Source organism: Oxyura jamaicensis, chromosome 6 (assembly GCF_011077185.1).
Source record: "Oxyura jamaicensis isolate SHBP4307 breed ruddy duck chromosome 6, BPBGC_Ojam_1.0, whole genome shotgun sequence".
NCBI lineage: Eukaryota > Metazoa > Chordata > Aves > Anseriformes > Anatidae > Oxyura > Oxyura jamaicensis.
The window spans coordinates 16,384,909-16,408,210 of NC_048898.1; the positions used below are offsets into that span (position 1 = coordinate 16,384,909).

General features: G+C 46.8%; 2 protein-coding genes across 4 annotated transcripts in view; one reads left to right on the forward strand and one right to left on the reverse strand.

Annotated features, from left to right (window-relative positions):
* Nucleotides 1-16,446, forward strand: part of LOC118169326 — a 32,433-nt gene extending 15,987 nt beyond the window's left edge. For 2 of the 3 annotated variants that reach the window (XM_035330552.1, XM_035330554.1), the window contains exons 3-9: nt 2,209-2,370; nt 5,205-5,391; nt 6,371-6,525; nt 7,744-7,770; nt 9,496-9,614; nt 13,828-13,947; nt 14,447-16,446. In XM_035330552.1, coding sequence (XP_035186443.1) covers nt 2,209-2,370; nt 5,205-5,391; nt 6,371-6,525; nt 7,744-7,770; nt 9,496-9,614; nt 13,828-13,924 — 747 coding nt within the window. In that variant the 3' untranslated portion in view covers nt 13,925-13,947; nt 14,447-16,446. Of the gene's footprint in view, nt 1-2,208; nt 2,371-5,204; nt 5,392-6,370; nt 6,526-7,743; nt 7,771-9,495; nt 9,615-13,827; nt 13,957-14,446 lie in introns of all 3 variants that reach the window. The other variant, XM_035330553.1, reaches the window with a different exon arrangement.
* A 1,446-nt stretch (nt 16,447-17,892) lies between these two features.
* Nucleotides 17,893-22,440, reverse strand: ZP4 (zona pellucida glycoprotein 4). The gene is made up of 12 exons (XM_035330817.1): nt 22,213-22,440; nt 21,739-21,860; nt 21,558-21,660; nt 21,067-21,222; nt 20,537-20,724; nt 20,273-20,370; nt 19,816-19,946; nt 19,432-19,621; nt 19,212-19,359; nt 18,543-18,621; nt 18,120-18,236; nt 17,893-18,042 (listed from the first exon to the last, which is right to left on the reverse strand). Exons 1-12 carry the CDS (start codon nt 22,409-22,411, stop codon nt 17,912-17,914), a joined length of 1,662 nt encoding a protein of 553 aa, XP_035186708.1. The 5' UTR covers nt 22,412-22,440; the 3' UTR covers nt 17,893-17,911.
* Nucleotides 22,441-23,302: the final 862 nt, after the last annotated feature.

A 23,302-nucleotide genomic window follows, 5' to 3' on the forward strand; every position in this document is an offset into this window, starting at 1 on the left:
ACGTCATCCTCTGCATCTTCACCTTCAAAAAAGTAGGTGAGATGTTTTTCTTTCTCAATAGGTTTCGTGTACCCCAAAATGGGTACATGGCTGTTGTTCCAATACTACTTAATGATCTCCATATTGGGAATGGGAAAAATGTCATCCCCATTAGGTGAATGTTTTGGGAAGCTTGTTTTGGGAGGACAGAGACAGAAAGGGACTCCTCCTGGAAAATGTTTGCAGTTTTCCTGTGGTAGCTCCCCCTCAACTTCAAGCATAAAACTCTGATAGTTGCTGAGAGGAAAATATTCAGACCAGTGACAGAGCAGGTTCTGTGCTGCACGTGGTATGACCAGAAGATAGGGAGGGATGTGTAGGTGTTTCCAGTCTACGGAACAAAAGGGTCCAGGAAGGGTCTCTGGAGAGGCCTTCTCTGAGCAACCATTTTGGGGGCAACCTGCCAAATGCAACAAATTTTCTTTGTTGAATGCCTGCCATGTCTGAGCAGGTGAAGCATCCCTCTAAAAGCTTTTACCCTTGCATGCTGACCACAGAGATGGCTGGCCCTACAAGGATCTGCAAGCACTGCAGGCACTGCCTGGTTGGCCTTCTGCTCATTTGCACTTGCTGGGATCACTACAACAAAAAGCAAATTAATTCCCTATTAAATAGCCCAAACTGCCTGTCCTGAGCATCCTCTGAAGGAGGGCTGTGAAATGGGTTCCTCTGGCATATTGGGTCCAACTTTCAGTCTGCTTTAGGTCTCCCACTGGGGTAAATCCCCTCTCCTCAGGGTCTGAAGCAACTACTGTACACTTTTCTCTCTCTCTTTCTCTTCTCTCTTTCTTTTTTTTTCTGGGCACCTGTATTTATTCTTAGGAGTTTGAAGTTCTCTAATTTTTGCTGAAAGCCAGATTTCTCCATGGCTGACCCAAAACACACATTTGCTTTCAAGAGCCTTCAACCCTAGGAATCGGGGCTACCTCCCTGAGCCCTATGTGCCCTGCAATACAGATGTGCAGGACAACAGTCACTGCAGCAGCAGACTAGCAGAAAGGGAACAGTTAAATGTGCAGAAAGAGGGTACACCGTGTCAGAAAGCCTACATTTTCAAGGGGAACGAGGAACTTCTGACTACTCATCTTGGGGCAGCTAAGAAAAACCAAAATTTCAGAAGGTGACACGTACTTTCTGGAAATCCTGCTCCTTTGGCTCTGCAAGCTGTGCACCCCAGAACCACTAGCTGCTTGCAGATACTTGGGTTAGTGCACGTTGGAGTCCAGCTGTTCTCAGCGGGCTCCAGCTGGGCTCTGTTCCCCCTGTGAGCCCTAGGACGGAGCCTTTCCTGCAGCATTGGTACACCGAGGGCTCAATTCTGTGGCTGTGACCTCTGTCCTGTCGCCGCTCCTACAGGCGCTGCCCGAGGAGCACCAAAGTCATGAATGTGAGGGGCTGACCGGCTCAGAGTCACTGTAGCTTTTCATATGGTTTCATGTGACCTCTGTCCCAGCTTCGGACACAAAAGCATCTGGACATAATAACGCCTATTTATAAACAACATTGTATCATCATTTGTTTAAAGAGAAGTAAATCCTAATGCTGATTATTTTTGAACGCACCATGAGCTTTCTGACATAATGAAAAGACAGGAAGAGTCCCAAGGCTGGCATTTCCCCAAAAATGTAGATTGTTGTGGGAAAGGAGACAGAGTAGGCTTCCTGCTTTTGTAGAGGGAACTTATTTTTTGAAGTAAGATAAACTTAGAGTACTGCTTTTGTAAAGACTGAGGCTTATTTTACTTACCGATATCACACGCACGCCAGCAAGCAGCGCCAAGGTGGAAGCGAGATGCTGTCTGTATTTGCTAGCAGCACATATCTGTCCAAATTTGCCCTGGCTGTGCATGGACCCATCCATATATACCATGCAGTAGGGTTTCACCTGTTTGTAGGGGTGCTGTCACCAAGAAAAAAATAAAAATTAACCTGGGAGGCTCTCACAAGGTTTCCCTTTGCATCAGCCTGTGATCAGTCCCTCTGATGGAGCTTCTTGGGGGCTAATCCAGAGAAGAGCCGTGAGCCAGCAACGTACAGCTCAGTATGGTCACAACCAAAGCTCCTTGCAGGTGGAAGCCTGAGAGTCTTCACCCCAGCCCACACAACCGCAAGGAGCTGGTAAGGATTGCCCTGCCGCTGCACCCTAGCCCAAGCTGCGTTGTCATTGCAGGTGAATCAAGGGAACAGCAAAGCCCTGGGATCGGGCCTGGGATACCTGGAACACATTTGCCAACTGATAGAGAAGATTGGGCAGCTGCAGGAGCACAACCTGCGGCTCCAGAAACAGGTCTGCAGCTTGCAGAAAGCGCACAAGATGAGCCAGCTAAAAGAGGTAAGCAGACACCAGAGAATCTTTCATTAAATGATATACTCAAGGCCCACATGCAAAGTTTCAAGTACATCTGAGAGATGATGCTAATTTCCTTGACCCCATACCCACCTAGTCTGGGTGTTCTGGCCTTCAAGGAACCTTTGCCCACCATGGTGGGCTCAGCTTCCCTTAGGTCGGCCTTCTTGTTCATTTTTGCTCTCAGGTGTCCTAGTTGCCATTTGCTTGCATCTGGTGAGTTAAACTGTCCCCTCACCTCAGGTGACGGCCAGCTCAGCCGGTAGCTTTTGCTTCTCTGCAGTTGAAAACTTCCCAGGAAGGCATCTCCTTCTGTTAGTGCTATCAAAACAAAACATTTCCATCGACCTCCATAGCTATTGTGTTTTGAATTAAAAGCTCTTTCTTTTCCTTCTGATTTCAAGCTGTCAAAATCCCAGATTTTTTTATAAAATGGACACAATAGGAAGGAGAAGTGGTGGTACCACTACCCAACCCTGATGCTCCCTTTCCCTCCCTGCTCTTCTGAGCTGCTAAATGAAAACCTCTGACATGAAACACCTCAGTGTTCCCATTTGTCTTTTTTTCTTTATTTTTTTAAGGCAGCCAGAGCTAGCTGTGAAATTTGGCTTAAATTTTCAAATCATTTCATCTTCCTCCTAAACAGCATTTTTTTAGTCCTTGTACACTCTGTTCAGTTCCACCCCACCTTTTATTCTTGGTTCCTTTTCTTTGGCCACCACACCAGGTTTCCAGCTTTTTGCCACCCCCCACTTTTTCCCATTGTATTTATTGTATCACCCCCAAAGGAACAGAAGGGGTTTGTCACACTCGGCTATCTCTTCCCCACCATGCTGTGGTGACTCTTTCATTCTGCTGACAGCATCATTCCTCCCCTGGTGCTGCTCTCCCACCTGCTGGGGCTGGATCTGCAGTAGGTGACCGACTCCTTCTCAGAGCCAAAGCCAAGTCATGAGTCAGGTTGCAGAACAGCGTAGCCTGTCATTTCCATGTACCCATCTCCGATTCTCAGAGGAATGCAGCCTCCTACTCAGAGCCTGGTTAGCACATTTCCTGAAGCTCTACAACTGAGTCATTGCTCAAAGTAACTCTTCCAAGCTGAAAATTCAGGGTCAAATCCTCATCTGGTGTAAAGGCCTCCTCCTCCCAGCTCCCACTGAAATGAAAGGTACTGTTCTTTTATGTAAATATTTGAAACAGGTCTTTTCAGTATTTTCCAAGGTCTCTCACCACAGCCTTCTCAACTGCCTAAGTCCCATAATGTTCAGCAGGGAATTGGACCCCTAACTATAACACACAGCATTTTTTCTACAAAATGGTGCTCTCTCTCAGGTATCCTTGTGGTGCCTGTCTCCTATATCCAAGTAGCTCTCAATCATTTTCTTCTTCAGTCCCATAGCACCTCTGTGTAGAAAAGAACCACTGATACCCCCATTACCCCCAGAACCCTCATTACCCCCAGAACCACTGTAACCCCCAGGGACATGGTAGTTGCTGTCCACATCACAATCTGGGGGCATCCTCAGGGTACTTTCCAAACCACATTCACTCTCCATGCAGAGTGAGAGCATGGAAAGGTTTCCATGCCCAAGACACAAATCCCAGCACAGAAATGGGTTAGTGGGGTATTAAGAGCTGATTATGGGGATAGTATGTTCCCAATGATGTTCCTGAGAGCTGTACAGACAACTTGACAGAAACTGATGATAATTCCAGAAGCACTCAGACAATACAGCTTCCTAAAATTGATAGAGCTATACTGATTTATTCTATAGAGCACCAGGCAGTTTATAATACAGAAAGCTGATGGCAGGCCATAACTCACAGGACTAGCCTTCACCAGGTAGGATGACTGAAAACCTCAAACATTTGAGAAACCTTTTGTCATAACTTTCCTAAGCATGTCTTGCCCAGAGAAGTAGTTAATCTTTTGCAAAATTCTGTGCAGAACACAGCTTTTACCAAAGGAACCATGGATTTTTTTTTAAAAAAAAGTGTTGACCCTGGGATGTGCAGAGAACACAGTTACTCCACATCCTTTGCTTTAAAAGGAAGTCCTCAATGCCCTAGGCCAAAAGCAAGATATTTCATCAGATTTTCAAAGCACCCGCCAAAGGCATAGGTATTGCAAAGTGCCACACTACTGTGGCAACATATCCAAATGAGATATTACATCAAAACTGTCAATCACTTGTGGGTCTAAACTGGTGTTGGCTTGTCCAAGTTCCAACACAGTTTGATTCTCTTTTCACTTTGACTGTATAAAGCTGCCCTTGCTTCCTGCCCTCCTAAACTCTTGCACAACATGACTGTGCAAGGCTGAAAATCTCCCCTTTCCACCACATCAGCTACAGAAGTATACCAGCTAAAGTACCACATACAGTGAATGTTTGATAACACGTAAGCAAACCATGGCTTCCCATCAATAAAAATACAAGATACTGTTGTCTGTGCGTGTTCCAAATCAAATAACATTATCATAAAATGTGAGTCACTGTTATAATGGATCTGTTTATTTACACAATTGCCTCAGCTGAGCAGCTATGTGTTTAGAAACTTGTCTTCAGCTCTTTCTGGGAAACAAACACAAAAGATGCCGAGTATCAGGCAATTCAAGTTAAACACCAACAAACCCATGAAAACTCTGCATTACCACCTCCAGGCTGCTCAGTTTTTCAGGGAGTTAAATCATTTGTCTGGGTCTTGGGACAAGGCTGAGCATCCCAGGGCTTGAATGCTTGCAATTCACCTGAGCCATTGCATTGCCCGTTACCTCGAGCTGCCTGAGAGTCTGCATGCTTTCTTCTTGTCTGGTGTAGGAGTACCTCATGCAGCATTGCTCCTGCGGAGCTGCCAGCGTGTTCCTCAACTCGTACCAAGACGTGAAGACATTTTTCGCGGGGAGGAGCAGACCTCACAGCCTCTTGGTTCAGACGGGAAACCCTTCTGATCTTTCCATCATCCCAGAAATAGGAGCCAACACCGAAAAGCTGAGTGGCTGCAGCGGTGAGTTCGACTGCCTCTAACCTGCCCTCCTGCTTGTCACCAGCTGGTGAGATAAGCTGACCAGCAGCTTCCTTTTCCCTAGGACAGACAGATGGGAACAGAGCAAAGTGTCAGCTTCCCAGCTAAGGCTTAGTTCCACTAAGAGATGCTTTTTAAAATACTCTGCCTACATCTAGGATTGCTCTTCACATGTGTGAAGCAGGATTTCTTGCCCACTGTAGCAGAGGCTACAGATATTGGGACAAATATGTTATCAAATGTCACTCTCTTTTGGAAACTTGGCATACCTGCTTGAGTCCATTAGTGTAAGTCCTCCACGTGGCTTTAAATTCCTCCCAGCTGGGACGTGATTTGATCCAAGGTGGAAAGCCTTATGCCTGTTATTAGTCTCCTACCCTCTCAAGCAGGCACAGAACATGCTCCTGGAGGACGGCTTACTCTATAGACTAAGTGGAAATAAGTCCCAGCTGCAAGGCTTGGATCCAGAGACCAACTTTTCCAGAAAGCTGAGAAAGACTAGGCTAAGACTACTGACAATAAAACCACCTGGAAGCTCTGGATCCAACATTAGATGTGAATCAGCCCACTAAATGAGGCTGATTAGTTCATTTCAAACCCTGGACTTAAGCCTGCCTTCATACCTGGTGAAACACCACATCAACACCTCCTAACAGGACTAAGTTGCTATAAATGGCCTTTGGGATCTCTAGTGCTGAGGCTCAGACTCTTCCCTGACAGTTTCAGAGCAGGTCCAGAAGGAAAATAAGATCTTGAGGAAGCCATTAGAAAGTTTGCCCTGGCCAGACACTTGCTTGAATCATTTCCCTTCTTTGCATTAAAGCGTGTCATGAGGACACAAAAGGTTTCATCCCATTAGGAAGTCCTAAGGGGTCTCATCCAGTTTTGCCAGCACTGTCCAGAGGTCGTCCTAGCGGGACACTGCTGAGAAACGTGAACAAGTCCTTATGTTTCATTGCAGGAAGTGAGAGATACCCGGAATCAGGAAACAGCCAGCCAATGTCGGGGCTCAGGAAGCTGTCAAACAATAGGAACAACAAGGAGAATGAGTTCACAGAAGCTGGTAGCATGGCTGAGGGGCAGGCTTTTCCGTCAAAGGACCCTGCAGCAAGAAAGGTGAGTGATAAACTTGGAACCAGGCTCTGAGTGGGGTCGGCGGGGGAAGCAGGAAGAAGTTCTGCTCATACAAGTGCAGAGCAGGGTACCAGGAGAACAAGCCAACATTGCCTGCTCCTGACCAGAGCTGGGGCTGCGTGGGGCAGGGTGTATGTATCTGATCCTAGGCTTAAATGATGATGATGGATATGCTGATGGGGCAAGAAAGGCACAGAACAAATACCTGGTGCAGGGGAAAGGAGCACTGCAGGCAGCAACATGGGCTTTAGCCCTCACTAACTCCAGGTAGTTTGATGCATGAAGTCAGTTGTAAGAGCCTTCACTACTGCTGCTAACAGGAATAAACCAAGCACACATTAATTACCATATAAAAATTTCTGTGTGTCAGTCCATAGCTGGCAACACGTACTGCCAGACTGGCTGCATATCAGTGTAATTAACAGCAGTCCCCAAAGCTTGTTTCAGGGAAACTCTATCACTGAATTCCAAAGAAGCCAGGATGAATGTTTTTCCTCTCCCTCTCTTTCCCATTGTTTGTGGCTGCCTCAGCACTTTGCTGTTCCAGTGGGGATCAGAAGTGCTGAAATGCCAGGGCAGAGGCCCTAATCAGAGTATTCCCAGCTCTACAGGAAAAAGGAAGGAGTAGGTCTCTCACGGGAAAGACTTTCTCATGAAGTTTCCACCCAAAGTTGCAAATGGGTTGTGAACATTTGGATGAACTTCAGGAACCCAGTCAAAGATGAATCCTGAAAGGTGTTCAGTACTTGTGTCTAGCAAAACTCTGGGTTTGAGCATTATTTCAGGCATCACAGTCCCATGATGACTTCACAGGACTGCAGAATCAAGATCCACACTCCTTAAGCTGAATCTTAGCACTGTCTTGTTACACCACACCTTAGTTTCATTGCTCCTCATTTTGTACTCTAAGCATGAAGTGCCCCCTTTCCTTCTACAGCTGCAGTACTGTGTGGGGATCCTGCCACACCAATTGAGGTGCTAGGTACATGAAGTGACAGTCTAAATACAAAAAAAGAGGCAAAAGTTTAGAAGAGATTATCATGCACATGTGAGGGACAGAACCGCAAAGAGATACAGGACTTGAACAAGCCCATGGGTGAAGCCTAGGGCAGAACTGAGAACAGAGCCCAGCCTGTTACCAGCACTGTGAGGTGGTCTCACTGCCATGTTATTTACCAGTTTATTTCCCTTTGTTTTTAGGGTCTGGACACCAGCAAGAACTGCTCGGTATGTATTGCCTTTCTGGAATGTATTTCACTTGTATCTGCTTTGTCATGGGCCAAGCCTCTGAAGTGCACAGCATTTCACAAAAACCAAAGAGCTTCACTGACCCCAAAGTTTACTATAAAAGTAACAGACCACATGCGTCCTTATTATGACTTACTGCACATGGTCTGTTGTTCTCCCAGTCCCACTGCAGGCACCAGCTAGCTAGCCTTCAGGAACAGGCAACTGCTCTGGCTTCCTGTGCTGGTAGCAGTGCTGGCTCATCTGGGACACCAGCGCAGCAAGTGAACCGCTGAGGCCTTCAAAGCTCACATTAATCCTAGTAATAAACACAAAGGTTTGATATTTCCATGAGTAAACAGTCCTACTTACTGGCAATTAACTCAATAGCAGAGACACCAGTGGTGCAGTTTTCATGTGAGCCCCTGACCTCATCTGAAACTTTGAACTGAAAACTTAGCAGAGCCTCAAGAATTACTGCAACAGCTGCCAAGCTGTGCTCCCGAGCTGGCCACAACTCACAGAGCAATGGCTCTGCTGGTGGCACAGTAGGAAGGCACCTCGAGACGGCAAGACAATGCCCCAGACGTGACAATGGCACTGAGAACTTAACTGAAATGGGCACTGACATAATTTCTGCTCATCACGTTAGCCCTAGGATATGATCTTTTTCACTCTGTTCCCAAAGTTTCCAGCCATTATTTTAGGAAATTTAAAACAATATAGAAAAAAGAAATTGAAAATTTTTGATACGTGGTTCCTTCTGAGTTCATGAGTCTAAATGAGTTCAGTCCTAAGAGAGCAAACATTAGGGAGAGCCTCATGAGAATCCCTGACCTCCTGATAATCACTATTAGCATTTCAAATGTAAGCGCCCTATAGCTGTGGCTTGCAGACGTGACACAGAAACAAAGGCCTGATCTCTTCTAATTCATGGTCCACAAAAAGTTGACACCTTGAAAAGGGCTGATACCAAGGCACCTGGCCTAATAGAAAAGAGAAAAGAGCCAAGCTGGTTTTTTTGGGTTGTTTGCTATGTAAAGCTACTGCCCCCCCACCTCCACCTCCCAGGGTGCATATAAGTAGGTAAAAAAACAAACAACTTTTATTTTCCTTTAGTACAGTATAACAATAAGGTAAAACGTGCCTTTAGGCAGCTACTCAACACTCTCCAGTGAAGTGCTCTCACTCTCTGCAACGTGAAGTCGGAAGGAACAGCAGGGCCTATGCACAGAAACATTATGGGACAAATACAAGAAGGGCACTACTACTGGTGGTTGATCCATCCTGTTCCATTGTGCCCTCTGCAGGTACAGGCTGGCTACCAGGCACCACTGCAGGGTGTTAAAATCTCCTTTGTGAGACCTGACCCCAGACAACCTAGGCTGAACTAAAAACAAGGTTCTTCCCATCTCTCCAAAGTAAAGTAGCTCAAAGCAAGGCACCATATGCACTGGTGAGCTGTTAAACTGTGGGGATCTGTGCTGGTCCTCAGGGAATTTTGTCTGTTGGGCTGGTCCTATCCTGGCACCTGAGCTGTACAGCACCGTGTCTGTCAGAGATGACGGACAGCCCTGCACCAGCTCTGTCAGGACTGAAGCTCTTGCTATGGACATATGTCCCTAGTGGAAGCCCTTCCCATCAACATGGAGTACCCAAAGTATTGTAAGGTGGCCAGCAACTGCCCTCTGGTCCTTCAAGTTATGGTTTCTTTTTGCTCCCTAGGGTGAGAGCCATGCCTGGGGGAGAATGAGAGATCTCATGAGGAAGACACGGCTGAGAAACCAGAGCAAGCTGGGGCTGTCCTCCGCTGCTCTGAAGAGGTCGTGCCCACAGTTGTACAGGTAAGGCAGGGCTGCAGGAGGATTTCACTTGGTGTTGAGAGGAGCTGGTGAGAGATTTACCTTTGGTTGCTCATTTTTCAAAGCAGAAGACCCCTCCTTACCTTCTCTCTGTCACATATGGGGGTTCTGGCCAGCACATTTGCTTCCTTAGCGCCCAGGTGCTTTAAGATCCCACCTGGATGATGTTACCTGTGTGAGAATAACGGAGACATTAGGGTACCCAAAAGAAGGTGCTCACCCCCATTCACCACCAGCCAGAGCCATTCCATCACCTAACTACTATTTCTGTTAGGAGATCTGTGCTGGTCCTCAGGGAATTTTGTCTGTTGGGCTGGTCCTGTCCTGGCACCTGAGCTGTACAGCACCGGGTCTGTCAGAGATGACAACAGCACTGCCAGCCACCCTTTGCACAGATACTCTGCGTGCTCACCAAGTCCTCCCAGCTGGCCTGCTGGATTTGTGGTGTTTGTGTACATAAGCGGGTAACAGGAAGAGCTTGGGTATCCTATTCACCAAAGCAGGAGCATTACATAGAGAACTGGGCACCTCCCTGTGTTTTTTCAGCTGAGGTTTCAGTAACCTTGAGGGGAACAGCTCGGATGTGCTTAAGCCCTCCTCGGGTTTTAGAGGGGGCGATGGTAGGGAAAAGGCAGTTGTTTAAGCTCTCAGGAATGTCCCATTGTTCCCTCTTGGATAGCTTGTTCCTACCTTACAAGACTCATAAGGGAATTGGGAATCTTGTAATTACAGCTGGGGGAAAAAAGAAAAAGAAAAAAAAAACCACCTCTGCAGTTCATGGAGTGATTTTTCCAGCTGGGAAAAGCTTAGTTGGGGCCCAAACACACGTAACAGGCAAGCTTCCTCCCATTGTTTGGGAAACTGAAAGAAACACAAAGCAGAAAGAGATCAAACAGTTCCATCTAAAATAGATGGTGAACCAGCTGGGGAAAACATTGAAACTCTTGTGAACCTTCCCTCTAAATATAAAAAACTGAGACTTTATTTGGGCTTCAGAAAAGTCCTGTCGCTGTAACCTCCTGCTTGGCCTTTTCTCTGGAGGGCTGAGGATGCTGCCAGGGCTCCCTGCCTGACAATTACAGGCTAGATAAATCAATGCTCTCACACAGAAAGGCCGCCCCAGTAGCTCCTAAATCTCTTTTGTTATTTTTGCATGTATATTGAATGACTAAAACTGTCACGGGAATGCTGGAGAATGAGACACCAAAGAGAAATTTCTTTACCTGACTGGAACTGACCTTCAAGACCCAAAGACCTTGCACACTGAATTTTCCAGACTGCTTCCTTCAGCTGATAAATGGCTTTCTCTGACACATATTTCCACACACACCTTGCCCATGCCTGTTAAATCCCTCTGTTCCCTCTTCTCTTGCTTCCCAGCTCTGTTCTGTATTTGCTCTTGCCTTTCTGATCTAGTGGGAGGTGTCCCTGCCCATGGTAGGGGGTTGGAATTAGGTGAGCTTTAAGGCCCCTTCCAACCCAAACCATTCTGTGATTCTAGCCCACGTCCTGCAGTAGCAATGCATCGCCACTGAGCTTTTCATGGTGCCTGGAAAAGCTGGGCACCTTTCTCCGATGGCATTTTGGATACCTAGCTACATTGACTCATTTAAAATAAAAGGTTAAGCCTTTAAGCCTTTGTGGATCAGCAACAGCCCTGCAAATGCTGCTAGATAGAAAGCCAGGTGCTTCCTACGGTAGTACCTGTCTACAGCTCTTGGCAAAGCAAGTGTTGAAGCCCTGATAGTCTCAGCATTTAAAGCCACTGTCTTTGTTATAATTTTTGAAACATGTTTGTCCTGGCTCCTGGTCTTGTTTGTACATGCAGGCATTCAGAATTGGCTGGCTTTTGCTTATCCAGGCTTCCTCAGGCTCAGAGACATCGCACGAGGTCTTGAACTGGAGCAGGCTAGAGCCCAGTGTCCTGTATTAGCATATAGCTCTGAAGGAAGCAGAGATTTGTTGCTTTTGACACTCAGTCCCACTTGAGTCATTCAGGCAATTAGAGAAAGTCTCTTTGTTTTTGTTTTTGTAACTAGGTCAAAGCAAATCCCCTTTCATGCTCCCACTCTGTTTATGATGAATGATCTGCTCCAGGGTGGTGGTTTTTTTTTTTTTTTTCCCTTTCTTTTAAAAACATCCACAAAAGAATTCTCATAGTAGAGAGAGAATTTGGTTCTTCCAGAGGGAGAGATGGGGGCCTGCCAAGGTAAACACACTGGCACAAGGCTCAGTGGTTTCTCATACATTGTTCCAAACACGCTCAGGTTTTCATTTCATTTTCTTTTTCCTGCTAGCATTTTTACTACCTCAAAGCAAAGACTGTTTTGTACAGAGGGCCAGAACAAGCTGATGAATTTCTTGATCGTGGTGTTATGAACTTAACAACACACAGACCTGGATCTGACACTCAGCAGAAATGTAGATTTCTTCCTCCAGTCATTGCAGAATGAACCCTCCATAAAGAGCAAGGAGCTTACTTCTAGCTCAAATGGTCCCCAAGAAAATAACTTCTCACCTTCCACTGTGACTGGCTTTAGTGACAGAAGACTGTTCTCAAAGGGTAGTTGAGCATCAGAAGGTCAGATATTCGCCCTCATTGAACAATTGCACAGTCTGATGCTGTTTTAAGCAGAACAGAGAGAATCCAGCCTAGGCTGTGAAAGCTGGGCTGCAGGTTCTGCTGGAGCCCACCTTGGTAAATTTATTGCTCATTTATTGTCAGTCCATCTAACATCATTAAATACATGTGAAATTGTCTCTGGCTAGATCGGTGTTGCTACCAGTCCTCAGAAATCCAGGGTCAAGCTGAAGCATATAAACACCTTTAAGTCATTTTTCCTTATTTTTCCCAGCTCCCTTTGAGGACAGAGGCGACTTTCAGTCCCCCGCTGTTCATCCTGACTGCAGCTGGGAAGCAGCCTGGCTCAGCAGTTGTTCTCATCCCAGCCATTTCGATAAAAGGAATTGAGCTCAGGAGCTTTACTGACTCTATCCCAGAGTCCCTTCCTAGGGCAAGATCTAATTTGGGAAGCTTTGGACAATCCCAGCCTGGCATTCCTGTTCAGACACATCCACCTATTTATCTATGGGAGTTGCAGCTTTAAGGTAGCTGCGTGGGCTTGAGCTAACCTCAAGTTATGCTATCTTTCATGTTCGTGAAAAGATAGGATGTTAGTTTCACCCTGACAGCCACGGAAAGTTCAGAGCTGTATGACAACTACTTGGTGGTTAGGGCAAAGTGAGTGAGGAAGGACAGCACAACTCCAACATGACAAAACCCTGTTCAGAACTACCCCGCATGAAGGCTAAAAAAACCCTTAGAGCTTGCAGACCCACATTTGAACATTGCTCTTCAGAGGGAAGGTTACTACCAAGGGGGATCTCAGTGTTCAGACGCAGCCAAAGGATTAAAGAGAAGCATCAAGGTACAAATTTGGCCATTTCACTGCAAAATACTTAAAAGGTCAATGAAACAGAAACACTCCAACATTTAGATTATAAAGAAAATAAATCAGTAGCTAGGAAATAAAAGTCTGCACCACATCAGTTGTAGCTTTGACTTGAACAGTTTTTCAAATTGAAGATAGCTGTTAATTGTTATCTATCCATAAGTAGTTTTGAATAGATTTGAAGCAGTGCATTAAAAAAAAGCTCATAGCTCCTCTTTCTTAAACAGCAGTTATTTTTATAAAGGTTAAAAAAACCTTTTCAAGGAGGTTTCTCTTTCCTAAGTCTTGGAGGCCTAAGCTCAAACCAAACAGGATGTCTTACACTTGGAAGCAATAAATAACGAACAAAAGAATTAAGATGGAGACAGTCCACAGCAGCTAGCTTAGTCCTGTTCTTTAAAATTCTTTATTTCCTATTTACTCCTTCAGGCCAGAATTTTTAACTTCCCTGTGACATTTGCCCAGCAGTCTCTTCCTTGACCTTTAGCTAGGCAGAAAACACAGGTTTTTTGTTTGGTTGCGTTTTTGTTTGTTTTTGTTTTCCTCCTTTTGGATGCTGCCACAAGTAATTGGCCTGTTTTGGAATTTCTGACTGGTGCGGGGGAAGCTGCTGACCAGCTCTGACTGGTGAGGGTGCTGCTTGGATGTGGGGTACATATGCAAGGCCTATTAATACTAAAACACCACCGTGCGTTCTGACTGCTGTCAACTTTAATTGTATTTTTTTTTTTTAATTTGTTAAGGCCAGATATTACGACTTCAGAGCTGAGGAAAACTGAGAGGAACTCCATGATCGTTCTGGGGCAAAACATGAAGAATGAAAACATATGGCCTTTCTGATAACCTGAATCAACCGGAACAAGGTAAAATAGGTAAAACAGCAGGTCCTTTTTTTTTTTTTTTTTCCTTTTCTTTTTTGTCTCCACACAGCACAGAAATAATGCAATTCTGTTCCTTCTTCCCAACATCCTCCAACATGCAAAGACAGGAACAGGACAGATTCTTGAAGTTCAAATTGACTAGCCCATATACCCTTGCATTAACAGAAGACATCTCACCTTCCCCCCTCCCCCCCCCCTTTCTTTTTTAACACAGTCAATTTAAGGCAACCATAGTCCTTTAGTCGGTATCACACAGGTGTTTACAGGTGTTTTGCATTGCACTAAAGAAGTACATCAGAAAATTCAATTATCTGCACTCAGTCAGAAGAGCCCCAAATAATAAGCCAGCCATGTGTCTTAAGAAACCATCTGCCCATTATCAAAACAGACTCCTCCTCATCTTCCACCTCAACTCAGCCCACTGGGTAAATGCAGAGAATCCCTTTCTCTCTCTCATGTTCACAATGTGTTTCTGTTTCAGAAAGGAGAAGTGAGAGCAGCAATGGACACAAAATTGAAAAGCCCAGGGTTGTTTTGTGCACCATGCATCCTCCAGCTGTTGACAGAGCAACTCTGGCTTGAGCACTGAAAGGGAAAGATGGAAGGGGGAGGTGAAGAAAGGTCCGAGGACAGACACGTGCTCAGCTACATATGACTTTGCTCCTGAAACTGAAGTATACACAGAATCAAGCTGCAGCCCACATCTTGGCAGTATAACCAAGAGAGACTTTCAAATAAGATTTGGTAACTGTTCCTCCTATCTGGTTTCAGAACAGAACTACCCAAACCAATGAAGCTTTTAAGTTGTCATTGCTTTGTGGGGACCACCTCCAGCTGAAATAAACTTAAGCCTCACAGGAGACAGCAGCATCCTGAGGGGGTGAGGGGCTCCTTGCTGGGTGCTGCAGGGATGGGCAGCTACATTCCTATGGGGGTTTGACTTGCTGTCTGCTTGTCCCCAGCAGAGCTCCTTCCTTCAGGGCAGCATCCTGCCATCTCTGCAGTTTTACTCAACTCCAACAGGAAAAAAAATGGTGTAAATTTTTTCTCTCCATGTCCATTCCCAAATCCACCACCAACTTCAACGGGTCTGCACCTTCTGCAGACTCCCCTTGAATTCAGCAGCAGCCTGTGCAGAAGTCATTAGAGTGAGTGGCTCTGCAGGAACAGGCCTTCTGAGAGATAGGAAGGCACACCAAGGGCAGCACCTCACCCACCAGGCAGCCCAGCTCCCTGGCAGGCTGAGATACTCATCTTCTGAAAGAGCAGAGCTGCAAGGATGAGTAATTCAAATATATACATCCTCTATAATCCATGTCTTTTTTCCCCAGGGCTGTTCTTTTGGGTGTGCTAAATTCTGTGTAATGCTGTGGCCCTGCTTAGGGGCTGCCTTACTGCTGCGTGTCCACTGTTCTCAGACTCAGAGGACAGAGAGCAACTTCTTCTGAAGGTCCTCTGGGTGCAGTGATCTCTGCTCACTAGCTCTTACTGGTAGTAACACAAGAATTCATGCATGTGGAGTAAAGTCTTAAGCAAATAAACCAGCTTTGCCTCTTATTATAAGGGTATTCTACTGCCCTAAAGTTACAATGTAATTGCAAATCAGAAAATTACATTTTAAATCATTGCTTTTTAAAATTCCTTAAAATCCATTCTTGCCTGTGAATAGAGATTTGAGATACTGGCAGGAATGGATCAGTTTCAAACTTAGCCTTTCAGTAGCAGGTGCTTCCCTTTGCTCACTCAAATCATCTGGAGCCCTTGAAGTCCTCAAAGCCAGAGCAGGATGTGAGATGCAGAGTACCCCAGCCCCCAGAAGGCTAGTCTGATCCCAGTTCTAATAGCAGGCAGTAACACAAGGCAAAGAGCTGCTGCTCACTGGAAAAAACAAGTCACCCTTGCTAAGCACACCTGCAGTTCACAGGTGAAGTTCATTGTGATTGTTGTTACTTATCTCAAAAACAAACATACAAACAGGTCCATGCTGACTCAAAGTTAGCACCCTAAAAAAAGGTGCTGCATTTAATATTTCAGTTGTCATTAGTTGTAGCTGCTGTTGTGAGACTTGGTTATTCACTGTATATCTTGCTAGCTTCACCCAAAGCTAGAAAGATTTATAACTTGATTATTCTGTGAATAGTCTGTATAACTCCATAACTGCAGGGGGCTGAAAATCTTGCTTTAACTTACACCCTCCTTTATCTCCCCAGCTTTACAGAGGCCATGAGGAATGTGAATCAGTGCAGAACTGGACTTAGTTTTTTTTAAGACAGTCATGGACTGGTATTTCCCCATTCCCCCACCCCCTTATTTCAGTTTTTTTAAATAATATGAACTAGCACTCTAATTACAGCATTATAGGAAATATATTCATGTATTTTCAGAAATATTTATAACATGTAACATACTGTATAGTTCTCCACTCTGAAATATGCTTGTATTATGATGTAAGAAGTTTAATAATAAAAAGCACCACTTACAGAAGAACCAGCTTCAGATGTTTTATTGGTGAACACCAATAAATAAAAGCATGAAAAAAAAAAAAGCATGATCTTGGCTTCACCACAGCCTAGATGAAGGAAGGAATTTGGCAGCACTGCCTCTATCCTCCATACCACATGGTTGTACAGCTAAACTAAAGGTGTTCTGGGTCACTGTAGACATTTAGACTCCTGCAGATGAAGGAAAGCTGTTCTGTTCAGGAGGGTGACAAAGGCTGAGTACAAGGCTAGCATGTTATCTCCAGGCGTGCATGTTATCTCCATTCACAATAAGCTAGAGAAGTTACTGACACAAGAAATCACACTCACTTAAAGAAAGCAAATCAAAGAGAATAAGTGAGACCCAGCAAAGGGAAGTAAAGACCTGGAGAGGGGGAAAAAAAAAAAAAAAAAAGAAAGCCTAAAGTCCCCACCACTCTGGGTCAGTTCAGCAACACTTGGAGGTCAGCAGAGAGCATTTGGGCAGGGGCTTCCCTCTCCTCACCCCACCACCCTACACCTTATAACCTTTCTGCACAAATACTGCATGCCTTACAGAGGCATGGGAAGAATCCAGCAGGAGCCTGGAACATGCTTGTAGATATCAGCTAGCACATGCAATTAAGAACAGTGCAAGAGGACCCTGCCTCGTGTACTGAAGGTGTGGCAAGCACTACTTTAATTGCCCAGTTTAACATTACAGACTGCTAAAGACTGGTCATGAGGTACATTATGAGTTTATGCACTGCTTTGCCAGACAGAGCTCCACCTGTACCAAAGCCATTTAACTGCAAGAGGCACTCCCTAAAGGAGGAAGGTATTGGACCTAACCCCAGCTGATAATTTCTCCAGCCTGTGATATCACCCGCTCACTCCCACAAAACAATTTGGAGGAGAACATCATCTGCTCTTGTCCTGACTAGAGTTTAAAAGGCGGCAAGGCCGAGCATTTACTATCTTGTCCTCGAGGTGGCAGGGGAGAGCAGTTTACTGCAAAAAAAATAAAGACATCTTAAAAAGGATAGCCCTCCTTATAGCCATATAGCTGCTCTACATGCCCCCCAGAAGACAGCACATACAGAATCTGCTTTGCATTAGTTTCATAGCAGTCATACTTAGTCTTTGAGAGGAACCAAGATAAGTACTTTGGTAAGTACTTTTAAAGGCTAGCTCAGCCACTGACAGAAACAGACCCTACCCAGCATCATTCCTGGTTCAGCCTGCAGCTTCCCAGGGTATGTGACAGGGGCTCCTTCTTGACAGGAGGAGAGTTAACACCAGTCCCAGAGCAGAACAGCCAGAAAGTGAGATGCATTTATCTAAAGAGCATTTGGAAAGCCCTCACAGACATAAGATTCATTTTTGTCTTAAAAAAATCTACATCCAGGCCTTATCCCTGTTCCATTCCTCATGCCCCAGACCAGGCAGGAGTCCCACAGGCACAGACTGAGTGTTTGGAAGCCACTTTATTGCAGTGCATTGACTTCATGTGTTACAGGCACCTTCCTCCACCTCAGCACAACAGCCACAAACACCACCACAGTTGCCACAGCAGCAAAGCCAAGAGCCCAGGGGGCTGCAGCAAGCACAGCTGCTCCTGTAGGGGAAACAAAGCCCTGGTCAAGAGAGAAACAGCCTCTTACCCAGCCTGGATGTGCTGTGCTACACACTTACTGAGGCTATCCACAGCAGCTTCTTGTCTTAGCTTGTTCTGGAGGAAAATAACAGGGCCTTTACTGGAGACACGGGAGGCACCATCCTGAAAGTTGTGCTCAGCACTCCTTTTACCTCCTGTGGAATAAAAGGAAAGTTTTAGGTGACAGGATGTCTAAGCCCTGAGCTGGACAAAGTGTGCTGACCTTCAGCTTCTCACCACATGGCCAAGCCTGCCATGAGTCAGAACAGAGTTCAGAGACTGAAGACCCCCTACCTTTTTGGCATGAGGGCAAGAGCCCTTTCTCAGTGGAAAGGAGCAGAAAGGGCCTGTTAAGCTGTACCAGGTATCTAGCCCATAGCACTTGTGCCCTACCCACCAGCTGGGAGCCCAGACCCCTGCTGCCCCTCTGGATGGGGATGCAGTAAGGATAGGACACTTACTGGCTCCAGCAGGACAAGTGGTGGTGCAGGACTCCTGCACAGACCGGTGGCACACTGAGGCACTGCAATGCAGGAACACCTAGAAAGGGGACATGGTCTTGAATCACCCAGTATCTGTGGACAGATCTCAGTGTGGTACATTGATCTGATCAGCAGCTAAGCACCCACATACCACTCACTCACCCAGCAGGACAGGGAGAGAAGCAGCAGAGCAGAACCAAGAAAGCTTGTGGCTTAAGAGGAAAAAGATTAAAATTAGTAAGTGAAGGAAGTGGGAGCAGAGAAAAAGCTAAATGACAGGTGATACAAAAGCAATTCCTCACACACCCCTTCCCACAGCAGGAGGGAAGTCCAGCCAGTGTTTAAGCAGTAGCATAATTAGAAAAATCCGTCCAGTTTTCATTCCTGAGCATGTTGCCATGTAGTACTAAATATCCCTTCAACTGATTTGGGTCAGCTACATGAGCTGACCTCCCTGTTTCTAGGCTACTCCATACCTGTTCAATTGGATTTGGTGAACATCACTTAAGTATTATGGAGTTAATGACATTCAGTCCAGATCCCTCCCAGGTACCAAAAGGACAAGAAGAGTCTCAGACATGAAGGGGTTTTTATTGTTCACATATTACTTGCTCAGGAAGAAGCTAGACAACTAATACACCATCTTACCAGCCCAGAGAGCATCTCTTGGGAAGTGGAGTCCACAAAGGCAAATGTGTAGAGGGTGAAACGCTGGTAATGAGATGGGAACTGGAGTCCTGAGGCAATACTCAGATGCACCAGCTGTGTTTGATAGTTGTCCCCTGCATAAGGGCACCTAAGAAAGGGGCCAGAAAATTAGAAATGCATATAATTCCCCAATCCCCAAAGCTATTTACAATCCACTTACCCATCCACCAAGACAGGCCACTGCATCTGTTGGTGGGGATTGATACTTGGAGTGGCCCAGCAGTGGTGCAGAACCAGAACCAGGTCAGGGTCTGTTCTCTGAAGGATTCTAACTTCAACATAAATGGGGTCTCTCAGAGCCTTCACAACAGGATAGTCACTGTCAGTGTAGTAGGATCTATAACTTTCATCTGGGAGAGAAGAAACAAGGGTCATTTTAGAGCAGGAATAATCAGACAATGATATAACTATGAAGGACATTCTAAGTCCCCAGTGGGGCAGGGGAAGAGCAGTACCATGATCCATCCATTAAGAGTTCCTTATTACCCAGGGAAGACCAGAGTCCCACCCCAAGAAGCCAGAGCAAGTACTGTGGACCTCCTACCTGAAGCAACACGCAGTTCCAAGGACAGAGGACCAGGCTGGGACACAGCAGGGAGTGGTGGCAGTGTGAAGACCTGAACACTCAGGGGGATGAAGCTCCCAGTGATTGAGTAACTACAGCGGACATGTAGCCTGGTGGGACAGGAACACACCTCAAGTCAAGCAAGTTCACTCTGACACCACTGCCTATCTGCCTTTCTCCAAGGCTGCAACCTAATTATCTACTTAGGTTAGTTATATCCCCAGTCTCCCCACCAACACTTCCTTTTACCTACTAAAGGTTCTCTGGAGTTCATATTGGAATCTGTAGTGTCACTGATCAGCACCAGCTTTACCCCCTCTAATCAGGGACACACCAGTCCCTACCCTACTCCAGTGTCCCTGTTGTGAGCTCAGAACTTGCAAGAACTTCTCCAAGAAGGCTGCACATAGCAGCAGTCCCAGCTCTGGAGTGTTACCTGAAAGTGCTGTCCCTAGTGACAGAGCCAAGGCTCCCAGTCTTCACATCCCTGGATGCCACCAACTCATTCTCATACACAGCATGGTCTCCAGTGACCTGCAATGACAGACCAGGCACTGTGGCTGCAGTAAAGCCAGGCCAGAGAACAGTGTTTGGCCTCCAGAAGCCTGTAGGATGCCCACTAAATAGCCAAAGCTACATCAGGTTTCTCCAGGTCTATCTGAAGCATGCAGTCCTGCCTGGTGACAGCTGCAGCTCTTACCTGAAAAGTAGTGCCACAGGCAGAAAGTGGGAACTGGTACACAACAAAGGCACTGTTTTTCACTACAGGAGTGCAGCCAGCACTTGGTCCACTGGCCAGATGCACAGAGTCCAGGATAACAGGTGGCAGGGTCACATCCCGAGAGACAGCAATGGAAAACTGGCCATCTGGTGTGCAGTGAGCTGTCACTGGAGGAAAACTGTTTTCAGTTCAGGGAGAAGCAGCCCTGAACATTACAGCAGAGACAAGAGCAGCAAGTACTGCAGGTTCTCCTGCCTCTAATCCCCAAAGCACACGCTGAGCACAACAAGGTGCAACTGCAGTCAGCTCTATAGACTCATGTCCAACAGTAACACTGGCCCTAAACCCAGCTCTGTTGCCTCACTTCCATGAGGCAGTATCCTTGACAGCCAAAAACACAACCCTACGCCTCATGTGGGCCAGGTATGCACCAATCCTGCTCTGCCAAGGAAAGGAGGCTTCCCAGCCAGCAGCTCCTCCAGGAGGGGAGGACAGGGACCTACACTTACCTGTGTTACCGTAGTAGCAAGTCTTCACCCTGTCCCTGGGGTTGTAACAACAGCCCCGTGCTTCACAGTCTCCCCGGCTGACAGGCAAGGAGGCACAGGGCAGCCGGTCCTGGCTGCGGACAGCAGAGCAGACACTGCTGCTTGGGGCATCCAGGGCTGCAAGAAGTAGCATGAGTTTTCAGCAAGAGCACAGAACGGGGGGGGGGGGGGGCCCACACAAAGACACAGAGGACGCTTGTGTAAGTTTTCTTGGTGACTTTGCGTATAAGTCAAGGGAAGTTTCATGGACTCAGGTGAGAGTCAAACACATGGCCCAGAGCTAGTGTGGAAGCCTGCTGAGGTACAAGTCCCCAGCAAGCTGGGCTCCTGCATCCACATCCTTCCCCAGGGAGTCTCCTGTGCAGCAGTGAGTTCCCCTTCCCAGCCCCAGGCTGACTAGGAAGAGCCACAAGGCACAGGCAGGGTTTCCTAAGGAGTTGTCAGAGTCTTACCAGGAAGGTCCACAGGGCACCTGAGCAGCTTCTCTTCATGAAGAACCCTTTGCCCATCCACATCTGTGCCTTCGAGCCCCACAATCATGAGGTAATTGCCATCCTGGGGGAAAACCACACCAGTCAGGGCAGCCATAGCAGCAGTAACCACAGCCCCGGCAGGGTCCCTGGGGTCACTCACCCATTCAAAGACGTAACAGCTGGTGTAGGAGACGGACACTTTCTTGGAGCCATCTGGAGCCCATGAAACCCAGAGCCCACAGCCAGAGTCATTGTGCAGGGCATGCGCCTTCCCCTCAGTGTCTAGGGGAAAAGGAGACAGCAGCGGGGGCTTTAGCATGCCACACCAAAGACAGTGGCTTGCTATAACCTCAGCTTTCTGTAGGAGACAGGGTCTGAGCCTGCATTAGGGTCCACACCAGCAGAGGCACATGAGATAACCCAGCAGCCATGGCCACCTAGGTCCTGGCACATCACTCCACCTCAACACCTGACTGAGGGGTCTTTTAATCAGCTCCCAAGTCACACACACAAAGCACTGAAGCTGTTAGCACTTCACATTAAAGCCAGCCCTTTTCTTCTCATTCCAGCCATACCTCTGCACTGTTTAAAGACAGCAGCAGCCAGAAAACCCCTTGACATCGCTCTCACTTACCCCAAGCAGTCAGCACAAAGGAAACATTCCCTTCCCAGCCCAGGGGTAAGGTGAGCTGCAAGCTATCTTGACCACAAGCCAGCAGGCTGGGGTCAGCAAAAAAGCTATCCCGAGCCCCCACAACCAAAGCAAAGGGACCAAGCAACCCCCAGAAGAGCAGAGCTCCAGACACAGGCCTAGCCTGCCCTACAACACCCATCCTGCTCTCCTGCTGAGGACCATGAAGCACCTGCTTCTAGTCTGGCCTTTTAAGTTGTGGAGCCAGCTGGGACCACCAATTCCTGGCATGTCCAGGTGGACCCAGCCCAGCAGTTTAACACTTTCTATTGCTCTCACCTGGCTTTGAATTTGTCAGTCTGTCTGCACCCCTTCCAGCAAACCACAGGGTAGGAGCAGAGCTTACATCAAGAGATGCGTTTGTGTTCATATCACAGAGCTGAGAGTGGCTCATGCGTGCAATTTACTCTGGAGCCTCAGAAGGGCCTTCAAACTCCTTTTCTCACCCTGAGTTCTTCCCATCACTGGAAGAATCCAGGAGACGTGCCCATCCAGGAGATGTGCCTTCTTTTCCCCATGTACCCTACTGCTGCTTTGATTACTTATTACACCACATAAGTGCAAAAATCCAAGTGTCCATGCTGTTTTTCTCTTTTAAAGGTGCCACTGCTTCAAATGCTAGACACAGGGTACTGACATGTAAGCACAGAGCAACGCTCCATATGAAACCTCTGGAAAACTAGGAAGCTCAGGGAGCTTTGCACAAGCAAAAAGAGGTGATTGCCCTTGAATACTCCCAGCACTGGACTGCCAGCCCTGTTTGCAGTGCAGCTTGTGTGGGGACAGCTGCAGGACTGTTCCAGGGCAGGCTGTTGGGTGACAGGAGCATACAGTCTGTGGGACATTCACCCTCAGAAGCTGATTGGTTTCCTTTGGGAAGCATAAGATGGGCCAGAAACACAGATAAGGGTGAACCTCCGTGATCCCAGGGAATGTTTTGCCTGCCAGTACCCACTGCCTGCCCATAACTGCCATGCATCTCACACCCTCACACATACAGTTGTCCCCTTGCCATGTGCCAGCCCTACTGTGC

What these genes read in the sequence shown, in the direction of transcription:
- ZP4 (XM_035330817.1), bottom strand. Translation starts at nt 22,411, where the DNA reads ATGGGTGTTGTAGGGCAGGCTAGGCCTGTGTCTGGAGCTCTGCTCTTC. An exon ending in TTGCTACTACGGTAACACAG is followed by an intron (nt 20,725 to 21,066) that starts GTAAGTGTAGGT and finishes GTTTTCCTCCAG; the next exon opens with TGACAGCTCACTGCACACCA. An exon ending in TGGCCTGTCTTGGTGGATGG is followed by an intron (nt 19,360 to 19,431) that starts GTAAGTGGATTG and finishes CCCCTTTCTTAG; the next exon opens with GTGCCCTTATGCAGGGGACA.